Source organism: Rhyacophila brunnea, unplaced genomic scaffold (genome assembly GCF_057557595.1).
Source record: "Rhyacophila brunnea isolate RB1 unplaced genomic scaffold, BYU_Rbru_1.0 scaffold_13, whole genome shotgun sequence".
In the NCBI taxonomy this organism is placed as follows: Eukaryota; Metazoa; Arthropoda; class Insecta; order Trichoptera; family Rhyacophilidae; genus Rhyacophila; species Rhyacophila brunnea.
In genome coordinates, this window is record NW_028232785.1 from 37784284 (window position 1) to 37811571 (window position 27288).

The window sequence follows — 27288 nt, forward strand, 5'->3', positions numbered from 1 at the left end:
TCTTGAATATGGGATTGGTTTGATTTTGATAGATGAGGTACATCATAATTACTACACTAACATAAACACATCTTCCACAAACGTAATGTACCTATAGCTCAATGCTACATAAGACATTTTTTGGAAATCGATGTTACCAGCGTTTTTTGCATGAAGAAATAGTTTGAATTTGATAACTCGCTTTGTTCTGGCAGAACACACTTACTGGAGAATACTAGTTTTGAGTAATTTGACTTAGAAGTTGATAACATATTTGAAATGGTCTATCATGTGAGTTTATTAAGTAATCGTAAAAAAGGATGACTTTAAAATAAAGACTGTTTATTTATTAAGAAGGTTTCCAGACGGTAATGTTTGAAATAAGGAACACTTTGGTATAACTAACTCAATGTAATTTTTTCGAATTAGTGTCTTCTGCCAGAACAGTGACGAACTGACGAATAACAGGAATGTATATTTATAACAAAAACAATGAAAGGTTAAAATTTGATTTTCTATTTTTTGATAATTAAATATGAAACGAGAAAGACCTTATAGTTACCTATGTTGTTTTACGGGCAATCTGGGATCTAATTTTGACAGCTGAACAGTGGGATCACTCGTTTGAGAAATGCTTGTGCATAAAGATATGCTCAGTGTCTCGTATCTTAAGTTGGAGAAATACTGTTCACAATATTATGTATGGATGAAATGACGCAAGTAATTTTTAAGTACGTACACGTATAAACTGTTAAAGTTTATTGAAATTAGACCATTCAAAATATTTTGCGGAATGACGAAACCACAGACTAACTTAGTCGACATGCCAGCATGTGACGTGAGCATAATGTCATCGCAGCATTATTCTGCTACATACAAACAATAATGTTATGACAAAAGTACTTTCTGACAGATTAGGTCGATTGGTCATCATCAGTGACAGACATCACATTCAAATACTGTAGTTGTACGAAGCGTGTGTAACCGAGACGAGGATAATATGTACCTTTTGAAATTTAGTCACAAAGCTGTGATAGGATACATAGATAATGGAAGAAAATATCGCATTATATACAATTACCTGCTGTACTGGTCCGTTATCTGAATGCGAACATCCAGGTGTTGGATCTTCATCATGCTTCAAATACACTCCATGACGATCGGTCATATATATGTCGAAAAACCCGTTTCTTATGTTGGCGTCCTGTGTCACAGGGTGTCACAGAGTGTAAATACCAGTGGCGAAGGGTGGAGGTAGGCTGTTAAGATTCGCTATAAATAGTGCACACTAAACTTTTTTAGTCATATGTATTTGTTTTTATTGAACTAAGACTACAATTTACAGATGGTGTTAGTTAGTTTTTAAAAATCAATTAAACCATGCCTAAACGAAACCATAATAGATTTGGTCTAATTTGGGCAATGCGACAAAATTGTGCACACTTTTTCATTCATAGTTATTCGTTTTCGTTGGATTAAATATACATATTACACATATTGTTGGTTAATTTTTTTAATTCATTAAGCCCTGACTAAACTAAACTATAATAAATAAAAAATATTATTCTATTTACAAAATTTTCAAAGTTATGTATGATTTAATTGCATACTTTTAGATATTTTAGAAATAGACATGTATTTTTTGACTATTATCTATTATGGCTTGGTTTCTAATGGTTTAATTGAATTTTAAAAACTAACCAACACTATCTGTAAATTGTAGTCTTATTTCAATGAAAACAAATATGTATGTGTGAAAAAGTTTAATGTGCACTGTTTATGGCGGATCTTAACAGCCTACCTCCACCCTTCGCCACTGGTAAATACGATGTCATAGCTGTCATACAATATGTATGTATAAATGTCGGAATGGCATAGATTTGATCATAGACACTAAAACGCTCTTAGCATATATGTGCCCGATCGTCATATAGTCTATTTGAACCTTCATGGAATGTGTGTTTTGCGTCTGCAACGAACTCTCGTTTAACGTCAACCAGCTGGAGGTCAATCTCAGGATTAATTTCAGCGAGAAGCGTTGTCGGGTTCTGAAAGAAACGTTATACATTTTTGTAATCATATAAAAAAACAATTTTGAACTCGCGTACCTATTTTATAACAATACTTACTTATATAATTGAGGTAGGTAGCTGTCTATATGTAGGTATGTCAAAAGATTTTTGAAAGAAAGTTTGACATCCTCGTATGTTCTTAAACAAATTGTAAAAAAATAAACTTATCGTAGGTATTCTGATAAAATAATTATAAAAAATCACAGGAAAGGACTTAATAAATAAAAACTAACCTCAAAATCGCAACTGAAATCGTCTGTGTTCTCCTGCTTTATATAGGTGCGCGTGTCAGTGCTGTTTTGATGGCTAGTTGTTAGGTACATCAAACTTGTCTTCAGTACCAGATTGGTCTCTATCACATTTTCGCTTAACTTCCATGTTTGCGTATCAACAATCGTATGCAATGTGCTAGAGACAACTTGACAACTTTCTGTTCTGTTGTAGTACCTATTATATAAGTATTGCCGAAATGCAGTGAATAATATTCCGTGTAGCTATTATCTGATAAACAAGAATGTACCTATTAAATTTTGTAGATATTATGGTACAGATGCTAATGACAAGAACACCGACTAAACGTAGAAACACTTAGGCCATCCTCCCACGGCGCAACTGAAATCTGATGGAACTGGTTTGTAAAGGAACTCATAAACTGACCAATGCGAAACCCAGTTGAAATAATAATCACATAACCTCAAACTGTCAAACTGGACTATCAGCTGTGTTGAACAAAAACTGACAACACGCGCGCTGCAGCGTTTACATAATGTTATTTTAATTTTCTTATTAATATTTAACCAATTTTGGTAAGAAAATATTATTTTTCACCGAAATCTTATGATGTTGGTACCACTGTTTGACGGTGACTGGAAACTTCAGAGACCGCGCGACTAGCATGTCGCGTCTCTTCGCGACCGTTTTGAAGCTGAGAGATTCCAGTCTCGCCGTCAGCGAGCCGCCATTGAAATACATTAGCTAGATACTGGCTGGAATTTTAGTTTCAGTTCCGTCGGACTTCAGTTGCGCCGTGGGAGGATGGCCTTATCTTAACTAAAACGTATGTCCTGTCGCTGGACACTAGGAGAGAGTGGAGCCGTCACCGAGAAGATATCGTCAGTGTTGACATTATAGGAGAAAAAAACCCAACTTGATTTATTTGTTATTTTATACTGAGATGCGCTGTTCTCGTTATGATTGAGGAAATGCTGATGATCATATTCGTACCATCGTTGTGTTTAGACAACAAAACATACATATTATTAAAGTGTGTCTCCGTGTCAAGTGTGTATTTTTATTATAGGTAGTTCTCACGAAAATACTTTTCAATATTGCGGCAACACTATTCTAACATTACCTTGAAAGGATCCTGTCTGTCACGTAACGCGTTGCTTTTGGAAAATATACCCTTAACATGGATGTAAAGCAAGAATGTGATGGAGGACACTCAGATATAGAAGGCAAGCCTTTGTTTGATACGCTGACTAGCCACCCAATCAACCCGGACCCTCGCTTTTATGTTACGCAAGAGAATGCGGACGTTTCAAGTTGCAATTTCGAGGTTAGTTTTTGGAGACTAAATTCTTTTACAATTTTTTTAGATTGAGATTAATAACGATAAGTATACTATTATAATAATATGTTGCTTTTTTACAAACTATGTAAGGACATTCGATGACATTAAACTTTGTTTCAAAAGAATACTTGATTAAGCAATTTGACAGCTACGATACATCTGTGATATTATAGGTTAGGTTATCTGCTTAATCATGTTAAATATAATTATTATACATTGTTTATGGATGTTACAAGAACAGAAACTGGTTTTACCGTGTTTACAAAATAAAATAATTACTTCTTTCAGTGCCCAATGGCTGACCTCTCTAATATAAAATCTGAGACAGATGATCAACAAGCCGTCGTCAAGCGCGAGATTATTGAAGATGTTTCACACCCATTATATGATGATGAATACCCTCAACCGGGTTGTTCGCATTCAGATTACAGGCCAATCGTAAGTAGACATAATGTGTGCTGTCTTATAATATAGAAGGTTGAAATTTGAAAATGCATCTTTGAAACTCATTACACCATTATTAATTCGCTCCAACTTGTTTCATTTGTTGGTTTTAGCTTACACTAATAATATGTTAATACAATATATGTGTTGGTCTGTACATCTTTCGTTAAATCGTGAGTATTTAATTATGATAATTTATACATCACAATCATTCGAATGTAAAGCAATTTTATTGTCAATAGGTATCTTAAATTGCGATCCACTATACGGTAAATTAATCTCCCGTTAGTGCCTTTTAAGTCATGCAAGGTAAGATATGTAAAAAAAAAAAAGTTCATTTGTTATATTGTTTAAAAAAAAATTGCTTCCAGCAAAGAGGAGGTTTATCGCACGCATCCCGACGCGTAAGCTGCTCGGCGATCGTTACGTTATTTAGGTGATCATTAGTTATTTTATCAAGAAATATCAGGAATAAACATAGCACAGTTGCAGAGTGAACATATTTCAATTATCAGTCAATTATGTTATCCAATCTTTGAATTTGCATTCAAAACTATATTAATTTTGTGGTATATGGCCACCGCGGAGTTCTTGACGAAGTGCATTCTGTACGTCCGGTTTTGGGCCACTTTTCGAGCACTGCTGGCGTATATTACAATAGCACTAACAATGTTGGTTTTCAAGGCGTCAATTGTGTATGGCTTATCAGCGTCACCTAGCCTCTCTGGAAATATTCCATATTAGTCAAATCGCACGACTTTGGCAGCAAATTGACAGGTTCATATCATAAATAAACCTGATGCAATATATCAATGGTTGCGGTCGTATCCTGATACGTAGTTTCATCCTGTTGACACCACATCCTGTACGGATCAATCCCATCCATACGTGCAACAGCAACAAATATCATTGATCATGGGCCAGTGCCTTATGATCTCCATTGACCGTAACGCGAGCTCCCACCTCTTTTTTAATAAATGACGTCCGATGATTCCACCAGCATGTAAACCGCACAAGCTAGTGCATTATTTTTATGTAAAGAAATCTGTTCTCCTCCGGATTGGACCCCATATGCGCCAATTTTGTTTATTAACAAACCAAGCGTCATCGCTTAAGTAAAACATTATTTATATCTTTGAATCGCTGTTCGATCGTCACTTTATTCATGATTTGCCTGTCTAAATACTGATCATAAGTGTCAAAAAGGATGCGCAGTATTACAGGTCGGTTTGACGATTAACCCTTTCGCCAGTTCTATCTAAGCAAAAAGTGAAACTCTTTTTTACCATTGTGGAATCTTGAAAACAGAGGGTAATGGTATTTCATACGAATCGAGTTGAAATATCACGAAATCGGTGATTTAATGTTGTACCTAATTATAATATTTCACCTGCCATGAAATACAAAATGTCGATTGCCTTTTTCATCTTTCACGAATGTAGTTATGTGCAGTGGATAAAAATTCATCTCTCAAGTAAGATATTTTTTGTCCACTTCTCTTTGCATGTAGTGTGTATTTTTAGTATGGATACGTGATTGCACCTCTCACCCTACTATACCTTACATTATAATTACAATCAAAAGTTTATGGAAAATCTAACGACCAATAATTAATAGGCGAAAACAGGATGTGCCGCAAGAGTGGGCAAGCCAAACGTCATTAATTTAATTCACAAATAAATTATGGGGATGTTTAATAATAATATTCCAAATTCACGAAATATTGAAATCATCCGTAGAAGTTTTGACTGGATATAGTAATTTTGAGTTTTGTTGTCTAATAGTCATTCCCACACCCCACAACACTTTCTCCAATATGGAGATTATCGTGTAGTGAGTGTTCTATTAAATGATGTGGAATTTCGAAGTATGATATTAAAATATTGTTTATACTATTGATCGAGGTTGTCTGATGAGATTTGAATATTTTTTGTGACTTTTGTTTCGCCCTTAAGCTAGGCAGGTGACAGTCACCCAGATTCGACTAGCTCAGCTATGTGATCTGGGGGTCATCTATGTGAGGATCTTGGAGTACATAGTGAAAACATTCGATGATGGTGCTTCACTACAGTTATTTTAACTAATAAAACTCACGTTCAGTATTACGATATGTTTTGTTATTGCACTACTATTATTCTATGTTCAAGGTTACATATAATTTATATATTGTATAATTTATAATTCTTAGAAAAACTGTAAAAAATATATATATAGTTTATATTTATAATTATACGAACTTATTCGTAGAATTTTATTGAGTATTAAAGTCCAAATCTGTTTATAAATATATATTTATTTAATTTTTATTAACTTATAAAAGTCTTAATAATGTCTTAATATTATAGAGTCGCTAATTAGAAAGTTGGAGAACCGCACACGCAATTAGGATGTACTTGCGGCATCAGGTTTGGCCATAAAAAGACGAGATACGCTGGGCGGATTAATGTTTTACCTCTCAAATAGTTACATCTTGAATAAGAGAAGTTAATAGTTTACATACATAATGAATCCTTAGCTCATCGACTGGACTTGTAAGGATATGCGTTTAAATTTTATCGTTATATCGTCCAGTTTTGAGCTTTACAAACTATGATTTTTCATCTCTATTTATGTTCGGACATACTCGTCTAAAGGATAGATATAATGTTATAAAGCCCTAAGATTATCTTAGTCTATTGGTTAATATATTATGTTCGCCTTATATCTAAGTTTATATAAATCAATTATGGCATCACGAATAATTATTCTGCAAGAAAATTTTGATTAATTCTGTTTAAGCATTACGGTATTATCTCGCTCACTCGTATGGAGTTTTCTATAGAAAATTGCTCACCTAGTGTGTGCTTTTTCCACTCACTACACCTTATACTTCAAACAAAACGTGTGTGCAAATTTGGCCCGAGCGCTGGCTCTGTCTGACATACGGAGTTATATAGCAATTATAAGAAGGAGAGCTTGCACTATATTATTAAATTTTCGTAAATTCGCATTTGCATATGCTGCTTTTTACACGACTCTATATAAAAACTACGTATTCTGATACGTCATTTTGATTATAATATAATGGCAATTATATAATAATTATTAATTTAATCGAATCTATACAATGAGTAATGACATATTAAATTTGCTCGGTGATCTTATGACAATACAATTAAACATTTAAATACATATTAATTCGTTATGCATACCAGTAATACCTATAAATATATTTAATTATTCCTATATACTACATCTATAATACTTACCGCTAAGATCGACTCTTGGCATACACAGCCCATCCTGAGTAGTTGCTAAACTGGTCAGTATAAATTGCCGGACTTACTCCTTGGTTCTTACTTTGGATTTGTTATAGGTTGTTAACGTCATTTTATTAGCGACAGTATTTATTATAAGGCTGAAATATGCAGTTATGTCGTCAAAATTTCACGTTCACGAACACCAACTGAAGGTCAGTGCTCTCTCACGTGTTGGTGTCACAAGCCTATGCACACCCTCCAACGACACTATTGACAGTTTACTCTCACTTCGTTATTTAATAATGTCTGCAGTTGCTGAAAAGGAAAAAAAAATACAAATGGAATATTATAACACATAACAATTGATAATATTGAATTTTTTTCTAGGTTTCTACCAAGGCAGTTTTCACAAAGCATCACGATACTGGCGACAGTCAACAATCCTCAGATGATGGAATCCAGGATAGAATGATGCAGTATTCAGAAGTCACGATAGATGAGAAAGACATTAAAAAAGAAATCTTAGAACGCGATACTCCGAAGGAACTTCGCCTAATTCTGAGGAGAGTAATCCATTTCTCACTTAATTTAATTTGCTGCATTTGTAGCGCAGTTTTTGATAGCAGAAGTGCTCTAAAAACTCACAAAATTGCTCACATGGACGTGATTGATGATCAAAATCAAGTGATCGTATTTTCTCAACATTGTAATATTAAAGCAAATAAAAATGCAAGTACTGGTGAAAAACCTTATAAATGCAATGTATGTTCATATAGATGCTCGCGACTTGGTCATCTCAAAACACATAAAATGACACATACTGGTGAAAAACCTTATAAATGCAATTTATGTCCATACAGATGCTCGCGAATTTATGACCTTAAGAAACATAAAATGACACATACTGGTGAAAAACCTTATAAATGCAGTGTATGTTCATATAAATGCTCGCAACCTGGTGGTCTTAAGATACATAAAATGACACATACTGGTGAAAAACCCTTTAAATGCAGTGTTTGTTCATATAGATGCTCGCGACTTAGTGATCTTAAAAAACATAAAATGACACATACTGGTGAAAAACCTTATAAATGCAATGTATGTTCATATAGATGCTCGCAACTTGGTTATCTCAAAAGACATCAAATTACACATACTGGTGTAAAACCTTATAAATGCAATGTATGTTTATATAGATGCTCGCAACTTGTGCATCTTAAAAGACATAAAATGACACATACTAGTAAAAATCTCTTTAAATGCAGTGTATGTTCATATAGATGCTCGCGACTTAGTGATTTTAAAAAACATAAAATGACACACACTGGTGAAAAACCTTATAAATGCAATGTATGTTCATACAGATGCTCGCATCTTCGTTATCTCAAAAGACATAAAATGACACATACTGGTGAGAAACCGTATAAATGCAATGTATGTTCATACAGATTCTCGCAACTTGGTTATCTCAAAACACATAAAATGACGCATACTGGTGAAAAACCTTATAAATGCAATGTATGTTCATATAGATGCTCGCAAGTTGGTCATCTCAAAACACATAAAATGACACATACTGGTGAAAAACCTTATAAATGCAATGTATGTTCATATATATGCTCGCAACTTGGTTATCTCAAAAGACATAAAATGACACATACTGGTGAGAAACCATATAAATGCAATGTATGTTCATATAAATGCTCGCAAATTGGTCATCTCAAAAGACATAAAACGACACATACCGGTGAAAAACCTTATAAATGCAATGTATGTCCATATAGATGTTCGCAACTTGATTATCTCAAAAGACATAAAATAACACATACTGGTGAAAAAACTTTATGAATGCAATGTATGGTCATATAGATGTTACTTAACTTAACTTAAGATGACTTATAAATAAAATGTTTTATGGCAATAGATCCTCGACATCTAGTCATCTTAAACATGTTTATATAGATGCTCGAAACTTGGTGATCTTAAGAGAGAAAAAATGACACGTACTTGTGGAAAACCTTATAAATGCAATGTGTGTTCGTATAGTCATCTTCATATTCATATTCATCGACATATAGTCATCTTAAAAAAATAAAATGACACATACTAGTGATAAACCTAACAAGCAATGTATTTTCATATAGATGGTCGCAACTTTGTGAATTTTAAGAGAAATAAAATGACACATACTGGTGAAAAACCTTATAAAAGCAATGTACTTTTATATAGTTGCTCAACATCTAGTAGTCTTAAAAATCATACAAAGACATACTGGTGTTATAACCTTCTAATCCTAACGTATGTTCGTATAGATACTCGCAAACTTATCCTTTATTTTATATTTATGTTATGACGTTTATGAAGACGTACCAATTATGCAGTCTGTCAAACATCATGTTGGTAGTATTGGCCACTGGTATTTATGTGACAAATTAGTATTTGTGGCATATCATCTGAGCGTATTGACACTAGGGAGTCCATCACGGGATCCCTCCCGGACAATTTTCGATACCTATGAATCCCGTGATTAGTAAACATTATCCCGAATCTTTCGAGTTGATTTTTTCATCAATCACAAACAATCGGTATGTGTAAAAAATCATTCTGTTAGTGACGTGTATGTATCTACACACGTCACTCGTGGAATCGCCGTTTGCTCGCGGATAATAAATAACTATAGACGTTATGACCTATTGTTGTAAGTTGTGAAGATATAACGTCTATTTTTTGTATGTAGAAGATTGCTTCGTGTGTGTGATAATATAATGTTCAGGGCACGATTAAATGAGACACAGTTTTGACATGGATTGTTTTATATTGTCCTAAAACATTTAAGATTAACATTAATTAAACTTTATGCGGAGTTGCTCGCATGATTGACTGTACTGTTGAAAGCCGGTTTTTCAATTCAATTATTGACTCATTTTATTATTATTGTCTATAGTCAATCAATGACCATAGACAACAACTTGACATTTGTAAGTTAAAATATAAAACTTCACATAACCATTTTTACTGCTGTACGTAATTGTAACATTGGAAGAATAATAAATCCGATTATTTAAACCAGTTAGACGTCACTGAAGTCATGGCACTTGAGCAGAGATAGTTACTACATTTAAATAGCGTGTTAATTATATCGAATGGCCACTTCACCGTTACGCGCTTGGTGCGTCTTTAGCGTGCAATGATTTAAACCTAATATGTAATTCCAAGATTTAACGAACACAATTTTCATACTAAATGTCTTAAAACAGTGTATACTATGTTTTGTTTACCGATTTTATCAATGCTATAAGAGTTGTTCACAAACAAAGTGAACCAAGTCCATTCTGGTTAGTTTCAAGTAAACTAGGTTCACACGTCATAATCTTGGAATTTTTCTGTAAGGGTATTATTGCCCTTACAAAATAACCCAAATGTACTCGAATTTCAATCATATTATATAATCATATATAATTTATATATAAAATATATATAATTTTATATTTTATAAGTATATAAAAATGATATATTTACTATCGAAAAAACTACCAATCTCGGGATTGGATTCCTTAATTGACACATAGGAATAACGAGATTTTTTTTACTTTATAACTAACATTTGTAATTATTTTGTAATATAATTATTTTAAAGTATAGTAATTATTTTGTATAATATTGGAAAATAATATTGTTATAGCAATTTGTAGTATAAAATTCTTGTAGCTAATTTAATTTATTTATACTATATTTTTTTACTATATTTTTTTATTTATACTATATTTATACTATACTTTTTAGCTACCTTCCTAACTATAGTGCACTTAGTAGTACCTAATGGCCTAGAATTATTTTAAATGCCAACATTGAAAAGATCTGTAGGTAGCGTTACGTTCCTGGACTTTCGTCTTATACCATTATCCATCCTTGAGTAATTTATTAGCGTGAACACGTTTCCTGACCTTGTAGTCAAAAGGCTTAAAACATAATATGATCGATTTTCTTCCTCAGATAAAAGTGGTATGTATTGCGTATCTAGCTGGTATACGAGGCATAGAAGTAAACGCTAACAAAGGTGAAAGATGAGGGAAGTACTTGTCTAGTAATAAGATTGGATAATTTTATAAAATGTCTAGCGATAAAATATGGAAATTTTGTCTACATAATATAAGCTAATTGATAAACATATAGGTATAACGTAGATGAATACATTATACTGCTAACGGAAAGAAGGAGACGAAAGCTAAAGAAAATTAGTAGGTAATAACAATTATATTATAATGTTTGATTTGGTATTATTTTGAATTGTAAATAAACATCATAATGTAATTGGGCATGTGTATTAAGATAAGAACCTAATATTCATTATTAATAAGTTTTGTACTTCGACAATGTTGGGAATATTTGTAGATTTAAGTTTTTATGTATTCGGATAATCATTTTGATGCAAACCGTTAGATAATGAAAAGCAGAGTTACGCAGAGTAATTTATCTCTGTAAAAGGAGCCGGTTCTCGCGAGAAGGGCGATAAGAGCCTCAGACTGAGATGCACCTAATATGACCTCAATGGTTTGTTACGAAAAATAGTGCAAACTTACAGCCGACGCCGGTCGCTGCAGAAGTTGTTTAATTATCCGGATAACTTAAAGTCATCGCTAGGTGTTTAAGTGATAGCTCAAATATAATAATCTCTATATATATAAAAATCTCGTGTCACGATGTTTGTGGTCTAACTCCTCCGAAATGGCTCGACCGATTTTTATGATTTTTTTTATGTATATTTGTTAGGTATGAGAATAGGTCAACAAGTATATTTCATACCGCTAGGTGATTTGGGTATCTCTATCCAGAAATTTTAATTTTTTATTTTTTTGAAAATTTCTTTTTGTATTTTTTTTATTATTTTGCATCAAAAAATACTTATAACCCCAAATTTTCACCCTCCTACCCCCACACTCCCATTTTTTAATCGCGATTTTATTCTTTTTGTATGAACAAATTTAACCGTCGTTCGTATTTCAAACAGAAAGAAATTATTTATGTTGTTGAATGACAGATGGCGCTACGTCCGAGAAGAATTCAAGAGAAGTATCGCGTCATTTTGACATTTCATTCGGCATATCACAACGCAGTGCGTGCAAAATTTTGTACTTTTTATTTTAATTTATCTATTTTTATGTGCGTGTATTACAGTGCACAATGCCATCAAGACGCTAGGGGGGCCATTTGGGCCGTCGAACGAATAAAGCAACAATCATGCGAAATAGTAAAGCAGAAAGAACAGACGAACAAATCCAACAAGATAACAAAAACGTGCGTGTAAACATGTTGCAATTGCGTGCATCCCAATCACAAGAGTCACGAGCTGAACGAAATCAACAACGACAATTGGAACGGAGCCAAGCGCGCCGGTTCGTAGTTAACACACGCAGAGCAAATGACCGACTACGCCAACAAGTACATCGAACATTTACATCCGCTTCGTTCCTTCGTCTCGCATTCGAGTACGAGCCAGATATTGAATATTCCGCTCATCCGAAAGTGCTGATTGGTGCTATGGACAAAGAATGTCCCCATTATCATGCGCTCAAATTCAAACATGAGTCAGCCGGGATGTGTTCCGCATCAGGAAAAGTGCAACTACCAGAAATTGAGATACCACCAGAACCATTGAACGGCTTGCTCATCGGCACGGTTTCAGATTCAAACCTGTTCCTGAAGTCCATTCGCACATTCAATTCATGTTTCCAAATGACTTCGTTTGGAGCAACAGAAATAGTTCACAATACTGCGGCAAATGGTCAACAATTCCATTATACGTTCAAAATCAAAGGCCAAGTATACCACAAAGTAGGCTCATTGCTGCCAATGCCGAACGAACCACATAATTTTTTACAAATCTACTTCATGGGTGGTGAGGACATCAATCATGTGGATGCACGTTGCGGCTACAATAGCCTCAATTCGAGCTCAATGAATTATTGAAATTCTGCAAAGCACACATGCACGAATTGCAAAGTGACAATCACGCTTTTGTCATCAATCCTAATAAAACACCAGCTGGAGAGCACGTGCGTCGATTCAATGCACCTGTTGTTGACGACATTGCTGGAATCATGGTTGGCAACCGCACATCAACGCGAGAAATCGTGATTCGAAGAAGAAACAATAATCTGGAGTTTATCGCTGACACACATCGTTCATACGACGCTCTCCAATATCCGCTAATTTTCTGGAAGGGACAAGACGGATATTGCATAAACATTAAACAACGAGATCCTGTCACAGGTAATTCATTCATTAGGAACATCATTACTCATTTTGAATTGAGAAAATGTATGGTTGATGTTTTTTGTTTTTATCGGCGGTCATCATCTACAGCGCTCTATTCCTCTTTTTGTCATATATCCCATCCCCACACACTTACGATACATTCGTTATTTTTTATTTAACAACCAAAATATTCACTAGAAATAATTTATATGGCAGAACAACGTTTGCCGGGTCAGCTAGTAATTATTATAAAATAAGAACAATAAGGATTGTAATCCAAAAGCCACAATTGTTAATTAAGAAACAATGAGGAATGTAATTCAAAGCAATAATAATTGTAAAGAGTAATTCTGATTGTGTTATCAAACATTAATTAGGTACCTAAAAAATAAGAAATATTTAGAACCTTGTTATAAAGTATTTTCGTATTCGTATTAAGTCATAAATTAATATTAAGATGCAAGTGTAAAGGAATATTATAAAAATATCTGGTGAAAACAATATACGAAGTAAAGCTAATCCTGGTGTTGTATTTAATTCTGGACCCGTGCTCCTTTATAGTATTAAATTACAAAGTTGAAACAAACAATTTATTGACACCCCAAGTGCATACCAACACCCTGAGCTAGCTTTGATCTTGAGGGTAAGTACATCAGTAGATGTGTTACGTTCTGGTCTATTAAGTCAAAACTGAAACATAAATAAGAAGAGGGTAAGGCTCTCTATGTGTGGCTGTAACGGGGACCATGAAGATATCCTGGGCTGATCACATTACTAATTTCAAGTTTTTAACAGCAGAAAATAATACAAAATAACTTATAGGTAGGTAAATAAAACTATCAAGCACAGAAAAGCTGTATATTTTGACCATATTTACCTCAATGAGAAGTATGATTTGACTCCTACTCTATTTTCTGTTGCTCAGTTTATTGAGGAATGCATGGAATCAACCTCGTTTGTGCATGACCTATAGCCAAGTTATAGTCGGTAGGTAAGTTCCCAATGGCATTTAGATAGGTAGGTACTAACACCGACAGAACTGTCTGCCTTCAGCAGACGGCTCCCATAGAGTACGAAAAGACCGGATAATCGCACTCCAGTATATTAGTCAGCTGATCTTGAGTAAGTAAGTGACCATCTTGCTAGCTACCAGTCGAATACAATGAAAAAATTCATTAATTATAATAATATTAATTGCATTAATAATAAAAATCATTCAACCTTACAAGGTTAAAAATAGCGCTATCTTTTAACATTATTCCTTATGCTAAATTTCTCGCGTTTATTTTTTTACGTTCTCTCGACTGGACAGCTTTCTTCTACTGACCTACGACCTACTATCCCAATCTTCAGACCACTCTCGTGGACGATGCGATGCGATCGGCAACGCAATTCAAAAACATCCAACGTTCCTCGCCCAATAGCTAAGTCCACATTTAGTCACTACAACGCCGACTTCCTCTTCAACTTGTAGATTCTGGTTTTACACCGAGACGTTTTGTGCATGCGCAGAGGAGATGAATCCGTTTTACCATCTACATTCGTTCATCACAGCTTTCACTTCGTTGAGTCATAGATTATACATCGAAATAAATTCGCAGGTGATGAATAAAATTATTCAAGGTAATACAGCGCCACCACGCAGCGTACGGGAAACTAGTGTAAAAGGTTAAAAGAAAACAGTCAGATTTGGAATGACAAATACTTAATTATATTAGTTAATTTTTAAACTTATTGTCACAATCATATTGGTTATAATAATTATATTCTCTAAGAAATTGTTTTTCAAAATTATATATGTTAAGTATACTTTAATTATTATTAAAGAATGTTTAAGAGGAATAAGATATATAGTGATCACACAGTCTCAAATTATGAATAATATCAAATAAAAGCAAAGAATAATAATTATTTTAAATACTCTTACTCACCAATGTAATTAACACAAAATTAAATTCTTATATATACCTCCACCCATATACTTAAAAAAGACAATACTTATAATTATATAAATTCTCGGTACATATATAAATGATGTGCCTGGAATTGATTTTAATAAAAAACATTCTTAATGAATATTAATACTGCGGAACAATACATTGATATTCGTCGAATAAGTGACAATCATTATAGGTACTCATCTCTCTTGTATGAGTAAATGGCAAAATGAGTTACTGCTCCGCACTGCAGTACTTCAATAATACACCAGTCGAAAATCATATTACTAGCAATCATCACATTTATAATATTATTATTCAGGATTATTAGTGATTAATTATTCTTTCAACTAACCAAATCGCAAGCATTTCATAATAATGCGATATAAATAAATTTCTTCTTCTTCGGTCATATCCACTCCTTAGTTGGAGCATATGGACATCACGCGGCGCCTCCAAGAATCTTTGTCGCTAGCCAGTCTTCTTGTATCATTCTAAGTCATACCAGACCACCATATTATATAATATTTAGCGCCCTTTAGAACCCCGGAATATGTTTGATTTCAAGAACAAGGAGCCCGGTTGAGGTTCTCTTCTGGCATCTGCAGCACGATGCCTCTTCACTATCAGCGTGTCAATAGCTTGCTTGATGCTTTTTCTTATCTACTCATTCCTCCTAAAGTCATACCCCACCGCACACCCATTATCCATCAGAAAAATCTGTTTACAAAGCTCAGTATACGGTTCCATTCGTTAACGTAAAGCAGCACCATCACAATGCAAGAGTCAAATAGGCGCCATTTGCTAAACATTAGATACATATAAACAAAACAACATTGTTTATTTATTCTTCATTCAGCAAAGTCTTTTTACAATAAATTTAAAGATGAACATTTTTCGAGTATGTATCGCATTGATATATTTTTTATTCACCAGCTACAACACTAGTATGTTTCCTGCTATGTATTTTTAGATTATTGAGTTGTGAGCATTTCAATGAGCAAACCATGCATTGATATGGTTTTTCACCAGTATGTCTCATGGTATGTGCTTTGAGATTACCAAGTTGAGAACTTTCAAATGAGCATAAATTGCATTTAAATGGTCTTTCGCCAGAATGTATTATTTTATGCGTTTTGAGATTACTTGAAAACGAGCATTTAAACGAGCAAATGTCACATGCAAATGGTTTTTCACCTGTATGTTTCACGTTGTGTTTTCACGGAACCGCGAGCATTTAAAGGAACAAATAAGACATTGATATGGCTTTTCGCCAGTGTGTGTCATTTTGTGTGATTTGAGATCACTTAGTTGCGTGCATTTTAAAAAGCACACATCGCATTGATACCGTTTTTCTCCGGTATGTGTCATTTTATGTCTTTTGAGATCACAGAGTCGCGAGCATTTAAATCCGCATTCTTGACATTCGTGTGGTTTCTCCCCAGTGTGCGTCATTTGATGTCTTTTGAGATCACTAACTCGCGAGCATTTGAATGGGCAAACCGCACATTGAAATGGTTTTTCGCCAGAATGTATTTTTTTGTGCATTTTGAGATAACCGGGCAGCAAAACTTTTAACGAGCAAACGTCGCATTGATATGGTTTTATACCGGTATGAGTCATTTTGTGTATTTTGAGATGATTGTTCGACGAACAATTGTATAGACACACGTCGCATTGGTAAAGTTTATCATCAGCATATCCAACCGCGTTAGTATTAAAACTTTCAGACTTCATGCACGAAATATGGTGGCTTTTTAGCGTACTAGGAGGTGCGAATACTGCATGACATTCATTACAAACGAAATTGCGTGGGAAATGCATGACTCTTCTTAATCTAATTCGCACTACCTTCGGGAAGTGTGGTGTTATTTGTAGTTCTTTTTTGATATTATGTTCATCTATAGTAATATCCGGATGCTCTGTTATTAAAAGTTGAACACGTTTGGCTGCAGACTCCATTCGTCTGATGAAGTCATCCCCGTTGACTATTGACTGTTGACATCCCCCTTACTAGTGGTCACTAGTCGCTTCTCGAAGTTACCTCCTGTAAAATATCGTTGGGTGGGAGTAATCTGCAAAATGATCAGGCAAGGTTATTCAATTTATTTATTTAGAAAAAAGTGTATTATGAGCAACGTGATATTTACTAATTTTTAGGTAATAGTATATTATTGTGTATTCAAGAAAACGCATATTTCTTCATAGTTTTTAATAATAATGAAGGCAATTGATGCCCTTGAGATGTGGTGTTGGCGCCGAATGCTTCGCATTTGTGGACGGAGCACATGACGAACCAGTCAATCATCCAGAGACTGAAGATAAAGGAACGGCTCTCGACGATAAGTCTGAGAAGAATTCTGCAGTTTTTTGGACATATTGTCAGGCGAGGACCGGACAACCTGGAGAGACTGGTAGTTTTGGGTAGTCTCCAGGGATGGCGAAGCAGAGGAAGAGCGTCTGCGCGATGGAGCGACCGAGTGAAAGAGCTGACTGGAGGCACCATCCATTCTGCCTTTAGAGAAGCGGACGATCGAGAAGGATGGAAAGCCTTGGTCGCTCAAAGGATGGCGAAATTTAAATGTGGTCACGATCCTCAAGCCATGAGTGCACGACCAAGAAGAAGTTTTTAAATATTAATGAAAAAGGAATAAACACATAAAAATAAATAATTTATGCTGTCTTATATTTTTCTGAAGAAGAAATTTTATAAAAAAAATATTATTTTATAAAAAAGTGTATTTGGTTTTGATTTCAAATAAGAATAAATTTATGGCAGGACTTATTCACTAGAGAAAAGACCCTTTCTATCGGTGCGTTAGTGCCGGGCAAACATAAAATGTATTAAAAAATTGTACGAAAGTTCGTATGATTCAAATTATTGGTGTGAAACTGTTTGAATAATTCTACCCAACAACTTTCAGTTGAAACATTCCCAGTGTTCCCTTCTAGTTACATTTTAGTTATAATTAGTACCTAATGTACTTACAAATAAGTGAATACTCATTAAATACTTCTGTATTTTGGTTAAAGTAGCCCATTCAAACATTTTTAATTGCTACCATGGGCTGCTGTCTTTCTGCAAATGGGACATTTCGGCGTCCCGAAGCTGTGCTTAGGGACAACGAGATAGGTTACCTAAAAATGGGATGGACCCGTTCAAAACGGGACGTATGGTCACGTTAATTATGACCTGAGAACTCAGAAATAACGGCAACTGAAATACATAACGAATGTGGAGTAACAGGCAACCGATATCGGATGTAAAAGAATATGTGATACATTTAAACACGTGTCAATAATACCGACATCCTTTATTCTGACAACTGCTTTCGGTTTACCCACTGACGCTCATTGAATATTGATGTATTTGATCACACACTATTTGCCGTGTATAATGTATGGTTCATTTTAATATGTAAAATAAAAATATTTTTTTTTTGACCTAGAACGATGCAAGAAGACTAGCAAACGAATGGGATTCTTGGAGGCGCCTTGTGGTCTCCATACGCTCCAACTAAGGAGCGGATTTGGCCGAAGAAGAAGAGGAGAAGAAAGAAGAAGAATATTATAGAATGATTAATTGTAAATAATAATTATGCATACCCGATTTAACAGTGGCGTCCATTCAGAGTAAGAACATCCGGGTGCAGGATAAACATATTCAAATGGACGCTTCGTGTCTTCACCGAAACTTACATTTGAATTTTCCGACTGGCTAAAAGGTTCAGCCTTTATGTTGATAACGTCTATAGTGCCAGGCTGGAAAAAAAATAGATTTGCTAATTTAATGCAAAATTTACCTACCTAATGTGACCGTACGTACTTGTATCATGTACAATTGTCTGGATAGTGGTAGTCGAGAACGCGGCAGGTAAAGAGAGGAGCTGACTGGGTGTGACGACCATCGATCGCAAGGCTAATCCCTACTCTGAGGCGGCTCTCGTGGTGCAGTGGGTAAGGCGCTCGCCTTCCACCCGAGAGTTCCTGGGTTCGATTCCCGGTCATGACAAAAACATTTATGTGTTTTTCTCAAAGCCTGGGTGTTTGTGATTGTTCAAAATTACTAACAACCACCTTGTACGAAAAAGCAAGGACATGGTTATTAATAATTCTATATAAAAAAAAAATCCCTACTCTGGTGTATCATATGTATGTGTAATATCATAATATGTAAATCTTTATTACTTGGATTCCAAAGTACACATATGATTCTATAACAACGACTATTAGACTGGCTGAGCTATTTTAAATGCCCTGTTATTAATAATTTTTTTGATGCAATATTGAATATACACAACGTCTTAAAAATGTTTGATTCTTTATTACTTATAGAAAATGCGTAATTCTGAAAAACCTCTTACCTCAATTCGTTACAAAGCAGATTATCTCGTGATTGGTGGAATTTGAAGTACAGTTCCACAAACTTACCTATCTGAAGAAAGGACAAAAATGGAACCACTGTGACGTCATATGGACGCCATATTGAATACGTCATTATACTTTCAGAATTTGTTCAGTTGCGAGTCTTGATTGGGTTGTTTTCGACCCCCCCCCCCATTTACTAGGGAACTAAAATACCTAACGGGAGTGGAGTAACAGGCAACCAATTTTGAGTTTGAAAGAATATTGAATAAACTTAAACACGTGTCAAGAATACGTCATTCTTAGCTTGTCCTTCGTATAGACAACTGCTCTCGGTTTATGCACTGACGCTTATTTAATATTGGTGTATTTTTAGGTTGCAATACACACTATTGCACGACTATAAAGTGTGTTTCATTTTCAGAGGACACTCACATATTCAACACCCTGCTTCAAAATGTAGGGTATTGGAGTATAAGCCTATCGGAATTCTATTTTTTAATCTCTTCTGTGGTTTCATCCTTAGCATTGACAAAGTAACCGTGCAGTATAGATAATTACTATTAACACATAAACTTTCACTTATGATGTTGTTACTTCCTATTATCCGTTTATATAAGTATAAATTCATGATGGTAAACCTTGAATATAGCTCTATATTATAATTATAATCGATTATATTATACGTTATATATAATTTTAATTTTAGTGACACCTGTAAATAAAAAATACGATCGATTTTTTCACTGCACTCTTTCTTCACTGCAAAGTTTTTAAATAGGTAATATTTCATTTACACAACAAAATGGTGTTTTGTAAAAAGGGCGAATCTAGCATTTTGGCGAAATCGAGATTTTAATGAATTAACAATATATGTACCTCACTAGCTTTGTTGTGTAAAAACTGCGAATTTGTATATCCACAGAAAAGTACCTACCTAAGTACATAAAAACGATAATCGTAAGGTCGAATATTCATTATCTATATATATAAAAGAAAGTCAGGTTAGTTACACCATTTATAACTCGAGAACGGCTGGACCGATTTTTACGATCTTTGCATTGTTGGATTTGTCTCAGCCCCGAATAGCAGAATAATTATTAAAACATCGGAAAAATTCACGGGGAAAAAATTATGAAGAAAATTAATTTTCTCATACATTTTGACATTTTGAACAATGAACGCGCAATCGAAAATAAAAGAAAATAAACAAGAAACAAACAAACAAATGAAAGGCATTGTGTGCATTATCTATCTTTTGACAGTTGATTCAGTTCAGCCTTAGATAATCCCGAAAGACTTTGTTGTATACTCCGGTGAATTTTGGAGGAAGTTGTCCTGCCTGAATCTTTTTTACTTCTTTGACAGCGTCCAAAAATAAAGCCAAGGATAAAATTACATGATCTCATTGCTGGTATTGCTCATTATTTACCTACCAATTTCAAAAACCATCATTCGAACTTCATTCGACAATCGATCTACGTGAATGATCGAGCCGATTACCAGCTAGGTGCGCAAATAGCTATTTCGATCGTGATTTTCAAACGGTAAGTTGCCTTCGAAGATGTTCACTTTGTGAGGTTATCAAATTTGTGATTGTGTGTGCATCGATAACTGCTTCAATATGTAATTTTGAATTATGTAATTATGTTATTAATTTTCCAGTGTTTTGACAACTGTTTGCTGCGATTTCGTCGATTGCTTAAAATCGAGACGGATCGCCTCACTTTCATTCGGTTGAACCAAGCCAAACTGCGATCGGAGGAGTATATTCATTAACGCGATGCAATCAGCACCGTAGGAGATGCAGCTAATGATGGTCGATTGACTATTTTATCGGCGATGTACATTGGCAGCCCACGTCATATGCATGAATATGCGCAAGATGCAATGACATATTATGTTCGCCATTACGGTCGTCCAGATCTATTCAATACCTTTACATGAAATCCGAAATGAATAGAAATTGTTCAACTGCTACTCCCCGGACAAACATCAAGTGATCGGCACGACATCACCGCACGTGTGTTTAAACAAAAAATCCAGTCGCTGATGAACTATATTGTTAATCATCGCGTCTTTGGGAATACTCGATGCTGGATGTATTCGATTGAATGACAAAAACGAAGCTTGCCGCATGCACACATTCTTATTTGGTGAGTTGAAAGAATTCGACCAGACCAAAACGATGACATCATATGTGCCGAGATTCCTGATCCCGAAACCGATCCAGACCTGCATGATGTTGTAATTACTTACATGATTCATGGACAGTGTGACGCCATCAACCTCCAATCACCGTGCATGGTCGACGGCAAGTGTTCCAAGCGTTATCCATGAAGTTTAACGGCGGAGACTATCACTGCCAATGATGGTTATCCACTGTATCGGCGTCGATCACCCAATCATAACGGTAAAACTATCGCAACGAAAATTAAGTGAAACGATATCGTGGTCGACAACACTTGGATTGTTCCGTATTCGCCACTTTTTTCCAAAACATTCAAGGCGCATTGCAACGTGGAGTTTTGCAATTCAGTGAAGTCCATCAAATACATCTGCAAATATGTCACCAAAGGCAGCGATATTGTAGTTTTTGGCGTTCAAACTCCCAATACCAACGATGAAATCACGCACTATCAAGTTGGTTGATATGTGAGCTGCAATGAAGCAATTTGGCGTATTTTCTCATTCCACATTCATGAACGTCATCCCACTGCTGTACATTTGGCGATGCATCTGGAGAATGGTCAACAAGTTTATTTCAACGCATCGAATGTTGCTCAACGTGCTGAAATATCTCCAGCGCCAACATTGACCAGTTTCTTTTCGATTTGCCAAAGCGATCCGTTTGCACAAACGTTGTTCTACTCTAAGATGCCACGTTATTACACTTGGAACGCTTCATTGAAGAAATTTCAACGTCGGAAGCAAGGCGATGCGGTTCCTGATCATCCGGATGTGCATTCTACTGATGCTCTTGGTCGCATTTACACAAATCATCCGAAGAATGGCGAATGATTCTACTTGCGGTTGTTGCTGGTAAATGTTCGTGGACCGACATCATTTGAATCACTTCGAACTGTCAATGGTGTAGTGTGCCCAACATTTCGTGCTGCATGTCAAAAGCTCAATTTGCTTGAAAATGATACTCAATGGGACATGACAATCGCTAAAGCATTTGTTTCTGCATCTCCAAGTCAGATACGCACATTATTTGCTATCATTATTTTGACATACTTCCCATCAAATCCACCTGAGCTGTAGAACAAGTACAAGGATGACATGTCAGAAGACATTTTACATTGAATTCGTGTCAGTTCAGAGAATCCCGATCTCGAAGTGAATGAGGAAATACATAACCAGGCTTTGCTTTTGATCGAAGACATGTGTTATCTCATGTGCGGCAGTTTGTTAGTTAAGTTAGGAATGCCAACGCCTGATCGTGGAATGAATGACGCTTTTAATCGAGAATTGGAACGTGAACGTGAATATGATCAAGATGCATTGAACCTATCGGTTCGATCTAATGTACCAATGTTGAACCCCAAACAGAAGGAAGTGTACGATACGTTAATGAAGGCAATTGATGATGGAAATGGTGGTTTATTTTTCCTCGATGCACCAGGTGGAACAGGGAAGACATTTCTCATGACATTGATTTTGGCCACTGTTCTTGCGAGATCCGAAATTTCTGTAGCAGTCTGGGATAGCGGCCACGTTGTTAGAAGGATGCCAAACGGCTCATTCAGCGTTGAAATTGCCGTTAAATCTTCAAATGACTGAAACACCGACAAGCAGTATTGCGAAACACTCAGCAATGGCCAAAGTTTTGGTAGCAAGTAAAATCATCACCTGGGATGAATGCACAATGGCGCACAAATGCGCATTGGCAGCACTCAATCGAACTATGAAAGATCTGCGCAATTACTCAAGATGTTTTGGTGGCGCAATGATTCTACTATCTGGCAATTTCTGCCAAACACTACCAGTCATTCCAAGATCGACCTCTGCCGATGAAATGAACGCTTGCCTCAAATCATAGACTCTGTGGCGCTATGTGAAGAAACTTTGGCTGACGACGAACATGCGAGTTGTATTGCTAAATGATCCATCTGCCGACGATTTCTATAAGCAATTGCTGACTATCGGTAACTGCCGTGTTCCTGTCGACGAATCGAACGGATTGATTTCGTTTCCGCCGAATTTTTGAAATTTTGTCTCAGCGAAGGACGACCTCATCAAAAAAGTGTTCCCGAACGTCATTGCTAACCACAAAAATCACAATTGGTTGAGTGAACGAGCAATTTTTGCGATAAAGAACAAAGATGTTGATCACTTAAACTCCACAATTCAAAATCAAATCGTTGGTCCAATGCATTCCTTCAAATCTATCGACTGTATAATAAACGAAGGAGAAGCAACCAACTATCCAACTGAATTTTTAAACTTATTGGATTTGCCTGGCTTGCCACCGCACAATTTACAACTGAAGATTAACTTGGTAGTTATCATGCTTCGAAATCTGAACCAACCAAAACTATGTAATCTATTTCATTTTGATTTGATTTTTGCACATTTATTGAACTTAATTCATTTTGAGTATTTTAATTCAGCTAATAAGTTAACACAAGATTATTGATTCTGAGGCGGTACGAAGTTCGCCGGGTCAGCTAGTTACAAATAAAAAGCGAATGTGACATATTACGCCTTTTATAAATAAATAGCATATTATAATGCATATTATATAGACAGTATTTTTTCTAAACTTTATTATAAAATTGTTAGACATTTATCATCCACAGGTAATTATTAAATAAATGTCAAAAGTTAAAAATCCTCCTGTAAAATAGGTAGCATTTTGGTTAGGTAATTCGCCTTTTCCACAAGACACCGACGATATAAAGGGTACCTAAAACAGTTTGTTTCTGAAATGCAACATCATGCAGTTAAGTTAATTAAACTTCAAACAAACCCTTCCATATCAATATCATTTATAATATATATTATATTGTGATGTGCAACCTGTTATTTTTTTGGTTTTTTGTGCTTTTACGCAATCAGTTTTGCTGTTCGATCAGTCTCCGTTTCAGTAGAGCTGTCAGTTAAACTGACGTGAATTCCGACTTTAGAGTTCCCAGTTCAATTGACGTGTAAATTACTATGTATTACCGTATTTTTCATACTAATTTTGTAATTTCGATTGAAATATTGTTATTTATTATTATTTCTTCAAATATACGTTCTGTATTATACCACCCTGTATGTTTAGAAAGTTATTGTAAAGATAATTGTCATTTTTAGTCGACAAAAAATACATAAATATTACATAATTTTGAAAATACTTCTGAAAAAATGACCAATAGAAAAAATCTTTTTGAAAAAAGTAAGACAACCCGCAGGAATCGAAGCTGTATTTTTCCAGGTATCGCGCCCGCCGCGCATAGACCACTATGCCAAAGCTGTCATACTAATTACGACAAATTTTAACTTTTGGCTCTTATAATACTCTTATAGGTAATACTCTCATAAGTGCTTCCCAAATTGAGCTACGATTGGCAATCGCGGCTCGTGGTGGCTTATGCGCAGCGGGCGCGATACCTACCTGGAGAGATGCAGCTTTTTAACATGTTTTCAGAAGTGTTATCAAAATTATGTATGTTGAATACTTAGAATATTACATTCTTAAAACGTGTGAATGATTCGTTGGATAAAGAAAATAGTGTACCTACTTAAATATACATCGCTTTTTCCCAACTGAACTGTCGACTGTGACTGAACGGATACTAACTGAACTAATCATCAAAATACACCGCCGTTTCAAAAGTGAAAAGAACGAAACGGAAACCTCGACTGAACTGACAATGAACCTGACGTTTAATATCTTTAGAATGGCACTTGATACAATTTGTTTTTAAAAAAATGCTTACCTCAATTATACTGTTAGCGTCATCGATGCATTCTTGCTTTATGTAGATGTCGACATCCGTTGCGTCTGCATTCTCTATGGGTACATCAAACCAATGCTGTTTTTCTGTCAATGAATCTGATTGTAATATGTCTGGTTTGCGTTTTACGTCCATTCTGCGTAAGTATTTATAAAATTGAGGACAGGGGCTTTCTTATGGTCTGACATCTGTCATCGTGGCAGTTACTATCTCTTTACATGGGACAGTGTTGCCACTTTTCATAATATTTATTTTGTATTACGGCAAAAATAATGATGTTTAGTATGTACGCGTTGTCCTAATGTTGAAAATGTATAGGTTTTTGTTCTCTCTTTTATGATATTAAAAATAAGTTTCAACGCGTGGGTCATTTAAAAAGCCTACGTTGGTCAGTGTCTGACCCGCGGGTCATAGGTTTGCCATCCCTGACCTATGCAATATTTGTTGTAAGTACCTACTATTTTTTATGTCTTGTCAAGTGAAGAATGTCTTCAAATCTTTGGCTGACGTCAGAATGAAGAGCCGTTAAGTGTTGACAATAAGCTACCTAGCAAATCATAATATCGGTTTTGCAATTTTGAAATATTTGGTAACTGAGAGCAATCCTCTTCTATCCTAGTTTTGTTTGAAAAATTATTTTTGCAACAAACGCACTCAATTGATTTCTTTTAACTTGGCAAATAAGTCAGTATTAGCAGTCATTTTTTGAATTAATGAAATTGCACCACGTCATATTATTGTATTTTTTACTTTACTGCCGGCGCTCCATTGGCACGCAAGTCAGACGATTTACAGTCTTCGGACTTTTTTTTCGCGTGGAGCATCCCAGGTCTGCGGACTTTTTAATCCGCAGACGAGGCTCGTTGGATTTCAAACATGTTTGATATTTTACTCGCCGAGCCGCTGAAATTCGTACGTTCACCACGCTTTACCGTCACATTATCTAATATCTATGCCGACGGACGACAGCGCCATCATTATTTTACTGTCATTCAAAGTGTTCGGACATCTAAAACAACACTGGTAGATCTACGAGTGCATTCGAAAAGTTTCTTGGAAGATTTTATTAGTTGTTTTAAAGACAACCCGTCGTTATGGAAGACGACCAGCCGACTTTAAAGAATCGTGATGCCAAGTCCTTGGCGTATGCGGAACTTTTGGAGATATTAATCAAGGTGGAGCCACAGGCAAGGGTCGACGATGTTAAAAAGAAAATACAGACATTGAGGTCGTGTTACAGAAAGGAGAGAAATAAAGTAAGGACATCATATCGAAGCGGAGCCGGCACAGACGCAATATATCTACCCAAACTGTGGTAGGTACTATAAAAATTTGTAGTTCTTGAACGACCAAATGGAAGGTACGTAGGAATGCTTTAAAGCTATTTATTATACACGTGCAGATTATGAAATTGTCGTAGCTCTGAAAGTGACATCGCGTTAGATTAGCTATACTATAAAGCAATTAAAACATACA

General features: G+C 35.3%; 2 protein-coding genes and 1 long non-coding RNA gene across 3 annotated transcripts in view; 1 reads left to right on the forward strand and 2 right to left on the reverse strand.

Moving 5' to 3' along the window:
- The window catches only part of LOC147077451 (uncharacterized), a 460029-nt gene that overhangs the window by 183078 nt on the left and 249663 nt on the right, over positions 1-27288 (reverse strand). The gene's annotated exons all lie outside the window — the stretch shown is intronic.
- LOC147077454 (uncharacterized) lies at positions 3917-7934 on the forward strand. Its single transcript, XR_015069506.1, has 2 exons — positions 3917-4062; positions 7695-7934. It is a non-coding gene; the product is annotated as an uncharacterized LOC147077454 (long non-coding RNA).
- Positions 15540-25984, reverse strand: LOC147077455 (uncharacterized). The gene is made up of 3 exons (XM_085940834.1): positions 25795-25984; positions 19106-19261; positions 15540-17574 (listed from the first exon to the last, which is right to left on the reverse strand). Exons 1-3 carry the CDS (start codon positions 25945-25947, stop codon positions 17488-17490), a joined length of 396 nt encoding a protein of 131 aa, XP_085796960.1. The 5' UTR covers positions 25948-25984; the 3' UTR covers positions 15540-17487.